At 35.9% G+C, this 14,341-nt stretch overlaps 1 protein-coding gene across 7 annotated transcripts in view; it reads left to right on the forward strand.

Annotated features, from left to right (window-relative positions):
- The window catches only part of LOC129484879 (tRNA-dihydrouridine(20a/20b) synthase [NAD(P)+]-like), a 59,094-nt gene that overhangs the window by 23,937 nt on the left and 20,816 nt on the right, over positions 1–14,341 (forward strand). For all 7 annotated transcript variants that reach the window (XM_063642103.1, XM_055283629.2, XM_063642111.1 and 4 more), the window contains 3 exons: positions 6,117–6,267; positions 8,025–8,160; positions 12,252–12,360. In XM_063642103.1, coding sequence (XP_063498173.1) covers positions 6,117–6,267; positions 8,025–8,160; positions 12,252–12,360 — 396 coding nt within the window. The remainder of the gene's footprint in view (positions 1–6,116; positions 6,268–8,024; positions 8,161–12,251; positions 12,361–14,341) is intronic.

Here is a 14,341-nt window from a genome sequence, read left to right on the forward strand (position 1 = left end):
AAAACAGATAGTTTTATAAGAAACCCTACTGCTTTCAGAAAACAGATATTACTACTGCTTTTTAAACTATTCTAGAATTTAAAGAAAGAAAACTTCAAATTGTACAGAGCTAGAAAAAAAGCAAGCTCTAGAATTGAAAATAAGTCCAAACAAATGGACTGAATAGTACATCAGATTGCAATACACAACACAGAGAAAAATAATTACTCTTGAACATAGTACTCTTAACTTTTTACCTCCGTGGTAGGGTACATTTTAAGAACCAAGAGCATTACAATGAAATCTGAAACTTTATAATAGTTTTATTGTTGGTAATTTAAAAGCTGTTTTATGTATAGTGCAGCATCAAGCAAATGAGTATGTTCATGGTATTAGAAACTAAGACTTTCAGGAATAGATATGGCATACAAATATAAAGTCAAAAATTAAGAATTTTTTAAGTTTTAGAGTGATTTATTTGGGTTTTATTTTGGAGTCTGGAAATGTGGAACTAGATAGAGGTGGTAGTTGCACAGCATTGTGAATATACTAAGCACGACTGAATTGTTCACTTTAAAGTGTTTACTTTTATTGTTATATGAATTTCGCCTCAATAAATTAAAACAATTTTGTTAAAGACATAGGAGTCTGGCTTTGGTCATAGCAAAACGGGTTGTATTAGACTTATTTCTCCTGTGTTAAAAATTATGAACCCTCGATAAAATATGAAAAAAGGTATTTGAAGGCCTTGTAGAGCAACCAAAAGCAGGCAGAAACTAGAGGGACGTCAACCCTTAAAAGAAGGGAATCATACTGGGTGTGATCACATTTATATAGCCTTTCTTCCAACCGCTTTCCAGTCATGTAGCATAGACAACTATATAGAACTCAAAGCAAAAAGACAGTCTTACTGACTTAAGGGGTCAGAGGTCAGATAGATTCGAAAATAAGAAGGATATCTAAGAAAGAGAACCCAAAAAGGGAACCCCAAAATCCACATGTAAACTCCCCTTAAATTCTTGGTTGACTCTTCAACCATGGATGTGTAGGAAAGATTCCAAGGAGATCAATGAAAAGGAACAGCCAGCAGAAAGCAGCAAGGCTGAGAAGAAATTTTGGCTGCTGGCCACCAAGGAGAGACAGAGTTTGGAGTATGAGCCTCATCATGTTATAGGGGCTTGGTAAAGACCTTGAACCTTTCCACTAAAATCACAGAAGGGCTACTCCTTAGGAATAAAGACTATATCCCAGGAATTAGAAATTTACTATAACTAAGGCCTAAAGCAAAACAGACTTACCCTAAAAAAGTATAAAAATCAAGCCTCTCCAAACAGCTGTAAACCGTACATCAGCAGTCCCCACCCTTTTTGGTGCCAGGGACCAGCTTCATGGAAGACAGTTTTTCCATATGCAGGAGCAGAGGATGGTTTCAGGATGATTCAAGCACATTAAATTTATTAGGCACTTCATTTCTATTATTATTACATTGTAATATATAATGAAATAATTATGCAACTCACCATAATGTAGAATCATTGGGAGCCCTGAGCTTGTTTCCTGCAACTGGACATTCTCATCTGGGGATGATGGGAGATGGTGGCAGATCATCAGGCATTAGATTCTCATAAGAAGCGTGCAACCTAGATCCCTTGCATGCGCAGTTCACAATAGGGCTTGCCCTCCTATGAGAATCTAATGCCACCACCGATCTGATAGCTTGGGCAGTAATGTGAGCGATAAGGATTGGCTGTAAATACAGATGAAGCTTTGCTCACTGGCCTGCCAATCACCTCCTGCTGTGCAGCCCAGTTCCTGACAGGCCATGGAGCAGTACAGGTGCATGGCTCCAGGGGTTGGGGACCCCTGCTGTACATAATCTTTGCAAGGGCACATGAATATACTAAACTCTCTTCACCAAGATACACTATATTCTGGGCCATAAAACAAGTCTCAATAAATACAAAGGATTGAAGTCCTACCAAGGATTGGAATCATATAGAGTATAGGGGTTTTGTTTTTGTTGTTTTATAGAGACAGATTTTCGCTTTGTTGCCCAGGCTGGTCTCAAACTCCTGGCCTCAAGTGATCCTCCCCGTTCCCAAAATGCTGGGATTACAGATGAGAGCTACTGTGCCCAGCCCCTACAGAGTATGAAAATAGAAATCAGCAACAGAAATCTGGAAAACCTATATATGTTTGAAAATTAAACAAGACTTGTTAGTAATCCTTGGGTCAAAGAACTCACAAAGGAAATTAGAAAATATTGTAACTGAACAATAATGAAAATACAATATATCAAAGTTTTAAGATGCCATTAAAGCACTGCTTAAAGGAAAAATTATTGGTTTGAATGTTTATTTTTAAAAAAGATTTAAAATCGGTGATTTTAGTTTCTACCTTAATAATATCTACCCATTATATTGAATATTGACAGTGAAAAAAAAATATTCACTCAGTTTTTTTTTTTAAAGATTTAGAAGAAGTTTTCTCATTCTGATGAAGATCTACAAAAAACCTCAAGCTAGCGTCATACTTAAATATCAAAGGCTTCCCCCATAAGATTGGAAACAAGGCAAGGATATTTACACTCTGTTTATTCATTTGAGTAATAGATGTCCTAGCCAGGGTAATAATAAGTCATGAAAGCAATGAAAGGCGTAAAGACTGCAAAGAAAGAAGTAAAATATCCTTATTTGCAGATGACACGATTATTTATATAGAAAATCGTGGCCTGGCACAGTGGCTCACTCCTGTAATCCCACCACTTTGGGAGGCTGAGGTGGGCAGATTGCTCAAGCTCAGGAGTTCCAGACCAGCCTGGGCAACATGGCTAAACCCCGTCTCTACCAGAAAGTACAAAAATTAGCCAGGCATGATGGCTCACGCCTGTAGTCCCAGCTACTCAGAAGGCTGAGGTGGGAGAGTTGCTTGAGCCCAATAGGTCGAGGCTGCAGTGAGACGTGATCACATCACTGCCCTCCAGCCTGGGTGACAAAGCGAGACCCTGTCTCAGAAAAAAAAAAAAAAAAAAAAGGAAATAATCCTAAAGTATCTACAAGAAAGCTATTGTGTCAAAGAAATTAATATAGTGGGGTCACAAAATACAGGTGGGTCAGTATACAAAAATTCAGTATATCACTAACTGTATTTCTATACTATAAGCAGTAAACAATAGGCAAATGACATTTTTAAAAATTCCTTTTCTAAGTACACCAAGAAGCCTAAAAACCTTAGAAATAAACTTTATAAAAGAGGCACAACAGCTCTATACAGAAAACTACAAAAACATTGCTGAAAGAAATTAAAGAAGATCAAAATAAATGGGGATTTTTCATCAGTTGGAAGACTCAATATTATTAAAATGTTTGTTCTTCCAAAATTCTACGGACATAACACAGTCCCAGTCAGAAACCCAACAGGCATTTTTGTAGCAGTTGATCAGTTGCTTCTAAAATTTATGCAGACATGCAAAGAACTCATATAACAGTCAAAAAATCTTTACAAAGAACAAAATTGGGAGACTCACACTACCAGATTTCAACAGTAAAGGGGAAAATAGAAACAGGTTAGTGGGCTTTATCTAATCAGTTGAAAGCCTTAATAGAACAAAGATTGACCTCCTCTGAGCAAAAAGGAATTTTGCCTGCAGATTGCCTTTGGACTCAAGATGTATTTCTTCCCTGGATCTCCAGACTGCCAGTCTACCCTGCAGATTTTAAACTTAACAAGCCTCTACGAGCATATGAGCCAGTTCCTTAAAATAAATCTCAAGCTCTCTCTCTCTTTCTCTGTCTGCCCCCTGTACCACTCTTCCCCATACACACACACACACACCCCATTGGTTCTTTTTCCCTGGAGAACTCTTACTAATACACCATCTTAACTAAGTAATCGAATTTAGCATCAAAAAGTATGAGACAAACTAACATTACACAGCATAAATTACGAGGGATTCTTGCCGAAAGTATTAAACCTTATCCAATCAAGTATTTGTTTTATTTTATTTTTACTTTATGAGGCCTGGCAGAACCAATCAAGTCTGACTTCTAGTTTTCTAAAAATACAGGAGTTAGAGAAAGAAATTGGACTACACTCAGACAAATTCAGAATGTGAGAACTTTCTTTGTGCTTATTTATTTTTTAATATTTAAAAAAAGAGACAGGGTCTCGCCATGTTGCCCATGCTGGTCTTAATCTCCTGGCCTCATGCTATCCTCCTGCCTCTGCCTCCCAAAGTGCTGGGATTACAGGTGTTAGCCACCACACCCAGCCAGAATGTGAGAACTTTCTAGAAAGCAGTTGGCCTGGCACCTTTTTAAAAAAGTATTGTATGTCAAGAGACTACAGAAACATAACTGTATGTAATGAGTATCCATTATAAAATTCTCAGTTTGAAAAAAATTCTGTGAAAGACATTTGGGAGACAAATAAAGCAAATAACCCAATTTAAAAATGGGTAAAGGATCTGAATAGATATTTTTCCAAAGATGATATACAAATGATCAACAAGCACGTGAAAAGATGTTCAACAGCATTAGCTATCAGAGAATGCAAATCCAAACCACAAAGAAATGCCACTTTACACCCACTGGGATGACTATAATCAAAAATATAATAACAAATGTTGCCGAGGATATGGAGAAATTGGAACCAACATACACTGCTTGTGGGAATGTAAAGTAGTACAGCTGCTTTGGAATATAGTTTGGCAGTTCCTCAAAAATTAAACATAGAGTTACCATATGACCCAGCAGTTCATCTCTTAGATATGTACCAAGAGAAATGAAAATACATGTCGATATAAAACTTGCACATGAATGTTCATAGCAGCATTATTCATAATAGCCAGAAGGTGGAAACAGCTCAATGCCATCAACCAATGAATAGATAAACCAAATGTTACCACATTCATACAATGGAATATTATTCAGCCATAAAAGTAATGAAGTACTGACACATACTACAGTGCAGATGAACCTTGAAAGCATTATGCTAAGTGAAGGAAGCCAGACACAAAAGAGCAGATAGTATATGATTCAATTTATAAGAAATGTCTAGAACAGGTAGTTCTGTAGAGACAGAAAGCAGATTGCTGGTCACCAGGAGCTGAGGGATGTGTGTAGATTTTCTTTGTGGGGTGACCAAAATGTTCTGAAATTAGATACTGGTAATGGTTATACAACTTTGTGAATATACTAAAAACTGCTGAATTATACATTTTAAAGAGGTAAATTTTTATGGTATGTGAATTATATCTCAATAAAGCTGCTAAAAATAAAATAGTAGTCAAAATGGCCCCAATTTTCTAACTGGAGTCTCCTTGTGTGGCAATAACTCCTACTCAAGACTTCTGTTGGTCACATGAAAGGGGAGCATTCAAACTTGTTCATATACTTTCATTGGCTTTTAAGACCTCATAAGGCAGATGCCTTCCCTAGTACATACAAGAATCCAGGAACTAAGAATGCACTCAGTGTAGACCCTTATAAGCTGATACCTATTTTCCACTGGAAAGAAGTGGTTCCCCTGCATCTGAGACTTCCCAGAACTGAAAGCATCAAAGGAGCAGCTGTCTGAACATTTCCAGTAGCAGCTGCTATTCACTAGTCGGAGGAGTGTATGCCACCACAGATCAAATCCCACTTTAACAAATTTATGCCTGTGAAAATTTCAGTATAACCAAATATTTTGAAAATCTCAGTCATTTAAAGTAATAATATGTAATAAAATGCTAGTATAGTAAGAGAAATGGGATAGTCTCTTGGAATTGATTGTAATGGGATATGATATCTGTCATTATCAATAGGCTGAATTTTAGTCATCTTAGAGACAAAATGTAAAGGATAATAGTTTGCAGTGTAGTTAGAGATGAGAAACAATAAAATGATGGTAAGTACTAGATGAATAATTTAAAAAATGCTACAGTAATTCAAAATTTGCTACTAGTGTCCATTTATAGAGCACCTACTTTAAGCATGAAAACTTCCTGGGTACTGTAGACAGAATGACATAAAGGTCGCGTCTGCCCAAAGTCCATTATTTAAAAGTTTGGTCAGTTTTTCTAAAACTGCTTTCCATTTTTAACAAGTTTATATTCGTAAAAGCCAAAAGTACTGTTTTCTTTTCTTCTGTAATAGATGCTGTGAGAGAAGTAAGGAAATATTCCTCAGTTCATACCATTGAGAAGAGCTCCACCAGCAGACCTGATGCCTATGAACACACACAGATGAAACTTTTTAGGTCTCAAAGAAATCTTTACATTTCTGGATTTTCACTGTTTTTTTGGCTGTAAGTAAAAAATCATAATAATAATAGAAGCACAGTTTAAAAACATGATTTATGCTTCTCTTTCTCATTTTGTCCACCTTTACTGTAGATTTTTTTTTTTTAAGAGAGACAGCCTTTTGCTCTGTTGCCCAGGCTACAGTGCAGTGGTGCCTTCATAGCTCACTGTAACTTCAAATTCCTGGGTTCAAGTGATCCTGCCTCTTCAACCTCTCATTTCTAGGACTACAGGCACATACCACCATGTAGGGCTAATTTTTAAATTTTTTGTAGAGATGGGGTCTCACTGTGTTGCCCAGACTGGTCTCAAACTCTTGTCCTCAAGTGATCCTCCCACCTCAGCCTCCCAAAGTACTGAGATTACAGGCACAAGTCACTGTACCCAGCCTACTGTAGTTTTTTTTTTTTTTTTTTTAAGATGGAGTCTCGCTTTGTCTCCCAGACTGGAGTGCAGTGGCGCGATCTCGGCTCACTGCAAGCTCCGCCTCCTGGGTTCACTCCATTCTCCTACCTCAGCCTCCTGAGTAGCTGGGAGTACAGGCGCCCACCACTGTGCCATGCTAATTTTTTTTGTATTTTCAGTAGAGACGGGGTTTCACTGTGTTAGCTAGGATGGTCTCGATCTCCTGACCTCATGATCCTCCCGCCTAGGCCTCCCAAAGTGCTGGGATTACAGATGTGAGCCACCGTGCCCGGCCTGTAGATTTTTTTATAACATCTTTGTAAAAGAATTCAGATGACATACCCAAATAACAAACAGTCGTTAACAGCTTGTAGGTTTGCCCAGTCCATAAGGCCCTGAATGATTAGGCTCCTGCCTCTCTGTGGAGCCTTGTCTCATACGTGTCTCTGACATGTACAATACATTCCACCCTTACAGACCTTCACCATTTATTCATTCATTCCATCTTGCAACAGATATTGATTGAGTTCTGTAGTGTACCTCTTTCTCATCTTAGGGTCTTCACACAAGCTATTCCTTTTGCCAGAACACTCTTTCTTTCCTCATTTCCTGGCTGACTCTTACTCATCTGTTAGCCTCTTTCTCAAAGCCATCTGTGGCCATCACTACCCACAAAGTAGGTAGGTCTTCTCTTACAGGTGCTCAAAGAATGTATATATACTTCATTTTCTAGTGTCATTCATGGTTGTAATTAAATACTGTTTTAACTTTTGCTTCCACAACTAGGGGCTAAACCCTCGAGGGCATGGACTTTGCTGTTTTCTGCTGCATCTGCAGTGCCTAGCAGAGTGTCTTAATACTTAGCAGTTCCTGAGTAAAGGAATGTCTGCTGAATGAATAATTGAAGATAGTAGTCACTACTTCTTCTAATAATGGCAGTTACCCATAAACAGATGTGAATGAGCTGTTCTTCGGCTTGTTTGACCTTACACAATGTTCCTTAAATAGCAGAATTTGAACTGGGCCAAAAAAAAATAATTCTCTTACTGGCCCTGCCACACTGTCTGAAATTTTCCTGTTTCTATTCCTCCAAGCTAAAGCCTTCTACAGGAAAACAAGTAAGTACCACTGAACTGTATTCTAAATGCTGGTCTTCTAACAAAGATTCCAAAGGAATGAGACACGGGCCTGTTTTTACTAAGAGACTTGAAGTAAAAAAAGAATAATGGGTTCTGCCTAAACATTATCTGCCACCACCACACCTACACCTAATGGGGAGTAATTTGGCAATGACTGTTTTAAAATAAGTTTCTTGTGATTGGCCAGTAATACGTTATTCTGATTTTTTTTTTCTTAGAGTGTTGAGACGTCTGGTTACGCTTATTACTCAACTGGCAAAAGAACTGTCAAACAAAGATGTACTTAAAAGTCAAGCAGAAAATACCAACAAGGCTGCCAAAAAATTTATGGAAGAAAACGAAAAACTGAAACGGGTATTTAATTTTCTTTGTAAAAATTAAACGTTGTTGGTGTTCCCAAGGAGTAATATATTTGTTTTCAGCATCAAAAAGAGCATTTTTATATTTTATAAGCAGAAAATGACCATAATGAACAATATTTTATGTAATGATTATTTCAAGAATAGTTTTAGTGTTCTTTAGAAATGCTTGTTCCCACTAATATTTTCACTGTTATTTAGATTTGCTTTTTCTCCATAGTGGATTTACACCATTGGACCTATTTGCTGTGATTTAAGGAGAAAATAGTATTCTGGGAATATGAATTTTAATTCCTTCATTACCGTTAAGTTTACTTTATAATCTAAAGCAAGTCTTTATAACTCTGTTTCTATTTCTTTTTCAGTTAAAGTATTTTTAAGCCTAGATTTTAGTTTTCTTTTAAATGATTTGTTTATAGAAAGCAGAGAAACATCACTGATGCTAGATTGATAATTGCATATAATATTTTAAATCTTTAATGTTATTCCTTTATTTTCTATCCTTTGATCTCATTTCACAGTGGTAAAAATAAAAACACAGTCATTAAAGCTTTGATTGATACATAATAACTAAACTCGAAAGCACACAGCCTTGTATTTATAGAACAACTGATCGTGTACATATCTTAATTTAAAATTATACACATCATTTTGGAGTAATGATTTGTAACCATCAGAACACCGCTTTTTTTCCTCTTCAGTTGTTTTCCTCTTATTCTTTAGCTCTAAGAAATGGAAAGTGTTATTTTTCTCATACATACCATAGTTAATACACTTAAATTAGTCTTGCCGTTTTAAAAAAAAAGCACCTTCCTCAAAATAACTTTTGCAACTTTTCTCTTGGAAGTGTTTTCAGAACCAGTTACCCATGCAAGGAAACTTATGTCATGATTACCAATTCCTTGACCCTGCATGATTTATTCTTTCTGTTTGTTTGTTTCCTCTCCTTTGGTTCCATACTGTTCTGATTTGCTGCTCCTGCATAGCTGTGACCCAATCAGAGGAGGCACAGATATGCTGGGCTAAAGCCAGTACACAGTGGGGAGAAAGTCTTTGAGCAGCACATAAAAGCAGCTGTCAGTGCCCAGAGTATAACTAATTGACCAATAAAGTGACCAATAAAGGCCATAAGTGAGAATATAAAAGATGACATCTGTTTCAAGGTACTTCATGTAGGTTTTGAAAAATAAGCTAAGGAAAGATAAGCTTGTGAAAACACCCCCTTTGTTTTGTCCTTCCTTCCTTTCCTTTCTTTCCTTTCCTTCCTTTCCTTCCTTTCCTTCCTTTCCTCTCCTTCCCTCCCTTCCTCCCCAGACTGATCTCAAACTTTTGGCCTCAAGCAGTCTTCCCACCTTGGCCTCCAAAAGTGCTGGGATTATAGGCAAGTCACTGCGCCCAGCCATACCTCTTTATTCTCTATAAGAGACACATTATCCAGTGGAAACTGCATTACCCTGAGATCCAAGAGACTTAGGTGCTAGTTCCAACATGTGACCTAGCACAAATCACCTATGTTAATGGGCCTCAAAGTTCCTTAGCTATAAATAATAGTTAACATTGTGCCAGGTATTGCTTCAAATGCTTCACACCAAGGTTTTTAACTGTTAATTTTCACAAAAGCCCCATGAGTTTGGTATTGTTATTACCTGCATTTTATAGATGAGGAAACGGAGGCATAGAAAGATTAAGTGACTTGTACAAGATCATTCAACTAATATGTGACAGAACTAAAATTTGAACCTAAGCAGCCTGACTCTAGAATCCACATTCATAACCACATTATTTTGTGCCCTCCTATGTTATCCGATAGAACAATTTCCACGTGGTACCCATGACCCCTTGCTGTTCTGATATTCAGTTAAAGAAATGAAATAATTATGAAAGACCAATTAACTTTTAATTTTACTTTGCCCTGATTTTTTTTTCCAGCCACATAACTTACCAAGGTGGGATAATTCAGATGAGACAGTGAACAGTTGCGTTGTTGTAGCTGGTAATCATTAAATTTCAGATTTCAGTGTTCTTGGTCTTTCTCCAGTGTCAAGTTACACATCATAAATTTAGGCAAGTTTACAGGTACAGTAGTGAAAGCTTATTTGCAAGACTGACACAAATCCAACTTTTCCAAGTCAATGGCATGAAAATTCAAGCAGTCAGCAAAAACATTCCTGCAGCTCAATGATTCTCTTCTAATTTTCTAAATCTCACTGGAGATTTTATGAACTGAATTCAGTGAAGTAATAGCTGGAGTTGTTTTCAACTTGAAGTAGGCACCACATTAAAAGAGATTTGGAGAAACTTTTTTCTTGTGCTGCTCTTTACAAAAAAGAAAAACTTTTTTTTTTAATTTGAGAAGATATGAGGCTTCTTTAGTTTCAGAATGTATTTCAATCCTCCTGTCCCCAAAAAACAGTCCTTGGGATTATATAATATATGCATTAGAGCTTTAATTCCTCCTCCGAGCTGCCTAATCTCTATATAGCACAGTAGTACTGTATTTGGTCTTGTGCTACAGTTTTTATGCTCGTTTCATCCTTTCTACTAGAGTGAAGTTACTCGACAGTAGAGACCATGTTTCTCTTATATTTTTATCTCTTACAGCACCTTGCATTGTAAAATATTTGTGTGTAGTCATTGCTCAGTGGAACTTTGTGTTTTGATGAATATATTGGCTTACATTAGAAGATGAATCACCCTGCAGTAGAAATTCCTCTCTTATGTCAGTCTGTTTAAAATTCTCCTGTGTTCCTTTTTTACCTGACTATAGAACCTGTCAGTATCAAGTTGTTGCCACTGGCCAGGTGCAATGGCTGATGCCTGTCATCTCAGCACTTTGGGAGGCTGAGGTGAGAGGATTGCTTGAGGCCAGGAATTGAAGACCAGCCTGGGCAATACAGTATATATATATATATGTGTGTGTGTGTGTGTGTATATATATGTGTATATATATATACACACACATATATATACACACACACACACACAAACATACACATATATATGCACATGTATATATATATACACACACACATATATATATATATTTATATATATACTTTTTTGTAAAATTAGCCTGCCATGGTGGCACATGCCTATAGTCTCAGCTACTCAGGAGGCTGAGATGGGAGGATCACTTCAGCCCAGGAGGTCAAGGCTGAAGTGGCTATGGGTTGCACCACTGTACTCCAGCCTGGGTGACAGAGTGAGACCCTGTTTCTTAAAAAAAAAAAAAAAGTTGCTGCCTCTTTATTTAGTCTGTTGACCCACAACAGTATACATATTATGTTTTTCAAACATTTACTTTGTCTTTCTTGGTAATTTAAATTCTTTATCATTTCTTTAAGTCAGCTTCTTAGTTCTGATGATAATTATAGTTTCTGTTCACAATACGGATTATGAAATTTTTATTCCATGATAATTTTATTTTGATCAGTTGTTTTACTACTATATGGGTCTTAATTTTTCTTGCCTAGAAAAGATAAGCTACAAACACTAACATTTTTAAAGCCAGAATCAATTTTAAAATATAAAGAACATTATAAAGGATTAATGGAATAACAGTAATTTGGAAACTATTCAATGAAAATTAGAACTTTTCAGCTCTAGAAATGGCCCTGTCATTTCCTACTTACCCGTTTCCACTCTGACATATTCTTCTCTTACAAATTTATCTGTATAAAAATAGGCTGAGTAGATAGCTCTACAATCAGAACACAATGGTTTTCTAATTAATATCATCCTCAGAACTGGTTTTTTCCCTTAGATTTACATTTCTTATTAATTGAGGGAGAAAGACTGACGTTATTTACCTAAATACTTTTGAGAACATTATTTTAATCATAGCAACTAGAAATTCTTATGTTCATTTTAGAGATTTCAGCCATAATAAGAAATCTTTTTTGTATGTTTCCCAAATATTAAGTTTCTAAGCAAAAGCACATTGTAGAAAACTATAAAATTCTGAGAAGGACAAAGAATAAATTATAAACCGGTAATTTTAAATAGGTTACTCAGCTTATTTTCTGTAAGAATGTCTGGCTATTGCAATCTAAGCTTATTTCTTCCTGTATCTCCTTTTTGCAATAGATTTTGAAAAGCCATGGTAAAGATGAAGAATGTGTTTTGGAAGCAGAGAATAAAAAACTAGTAGAAGACCAGGAGAAACTGAAAACTGAATTAAGGAAGACTTCAGATGGTAACTTTGTGTACATGTGAAAAAGTAAAAAGACTAGCATGACATTATATGCTGTACACTTCACTGTTTTTCCTAAAACAAAACTAATGCCTAAGTGTTCTTCTAAGATACCGAGAATGACCTATTTATAAATTCTTGTTCAAATATGAAGATAAAACATTGTGTCAGCCAAGAGAAACATGCTCTGTTATACAGAAAAACATGTAGGTGTTTCAGATCTGTGTTGTAAATACAGATGTTCTTGCCTTAGCAAAAGAGCTATGTTCCTAAAAAGTTGTTTATAAATGTGTTTTTATAAAATGAATCACATTTTTCCATCATCGTATATTCCTCCTCTCAGAGAAGCAATTGCAGAGGAACAGTTTTCTTACAAGAAAATATATTGTTTATTTCAAGCACTAATATATTCTACCTGTTACACATAAGGAAAGCGTTCCTTGAAAGAGATGGGTAGGCACAGAGTAGGCAACAATATATGGGATATCAGCTAAGAATTTGAGTGCCTCCTTCCAACATAACATTGCATTGTAGGCTTGAAGTGGAGCATCCCAACTCCATTTTCCTGAAGGCAGCAATTTCTTCTACATTAAAAAAAAGTTTTGCTAGTGTTTTTTTCTTAGTCAAAGAACAAATTATTTTTGTTGCATCTGCACAGCACAGAAAAGTAGATACCCCAAATTCAGTGTCATCCAAGAAAACTCTGAGTGTAAGTTTGTGGCTTGATGATTTGCAACATTTCTGCATACAACAGATAGTTTTTTATGTTGGCCAGACACTGAGAAACCTCACTGTCAGTTGGTGTTAAGGTACGTTGTTTGGATAGGGTTTACTTCAATCAGGATGTATTTGAATTTGAGATGGAAAACATAAAAATAAAAGCTAATTCTGTGAAAAGAACAAAAATCCACCGGAGAATATTTATGTAATACAAAATTCTTTAGTCACTTTCCTACTTATTATTTCAAGTGAAAAAAGAAGACAGTTCAGAAGCAATAAGTTAAAAAATAAATTACCCTTATAGACAAAGTGGTATATTATGTAGTTGGCATAGTATAGCCCAAAATTCAAGAATCTTCTAGTTGGTATTGTTGCCTTTTCTGTAATTCCGAAAGATTTCGAACGTGATCAAGAAATGTTATTGTTTATATGAAAATGAATTTAATAGTTATCTGCCATTTACAACAGACATTTCAGAAGACAAACTAGTGTTCTTTTTTAACCCTGCATAAAATATTGCTACTAATTCTTCTGAAGAATGAAACCGTCTATTTCCAAAACACAAAAATATTCTTTCAAAATCCTGCTTTCTTTTTTCTGTATCCACCAAGGATCTCTTTTCTTATGTTGTAAGCAGAGTGGTGCAAAAATAAAAGATAGACAAGAGTGTATGTGTGCTACACTTCTCTTAACCCTGCTGAATTTAGTTTCTCCTTTCACCTTTCAAAAATTCCAGCTCTGAGATATTTTGAGCTTTAACTCTTTAAATGTGTCATAAAACTTAACTTAGTATTACATGAGCATTTCTTTAAAAGACAAAATCAGATTTTAAAGAAAATGAACTCTGACAATGTAAGCATTGTGTTTACAATCTGATAACAACTGATACCAGCTTCTGTGTTTGAAGTGTAGACTGCAGAGCTACTTTCAAAGTGAATTAGTGTTCAGGTAAAGGCAGATTTTACCTGTTTGAGTGTGTCCTGTTTGGTTCCGGCAAGATGTATAATATTTTATGAACACATTTTATTTACCCTAAGTTTTTTTAAAAAATAACATTTGTAATGACCTTGAGAAGATCAAAGTTCCATTTCTAAAGAAGGTGTTTCCTTGGTCATGTTCTGTTGACCTAAACCAGTTAAATTCAGTAAGGTAAGCACTAAGAAAATATATCAATTAATAGTGCATGATTTGGATGAATTCAGTGGTACAATGCTTTTGTGCACAGTACCACTCAAAAATATTCATTGATTTCTAAATATTGAAG

Source organism: Symphalangus syndactylus, chromosome 6 (assembly GCF_028878055.3).
Source record: "Symphalangus syndactylus isolate Jambi chromosome 6, NHGRI_mSymSyn1-v2.1_pri, whole genome shotgun sequence".
Taxonomy (NCBI): Eukaryota; Metazoa; Chordata; class Mammalia; order Primates; family Hylobatidae; genus Symphalangus; species Symphalangus syndactylus.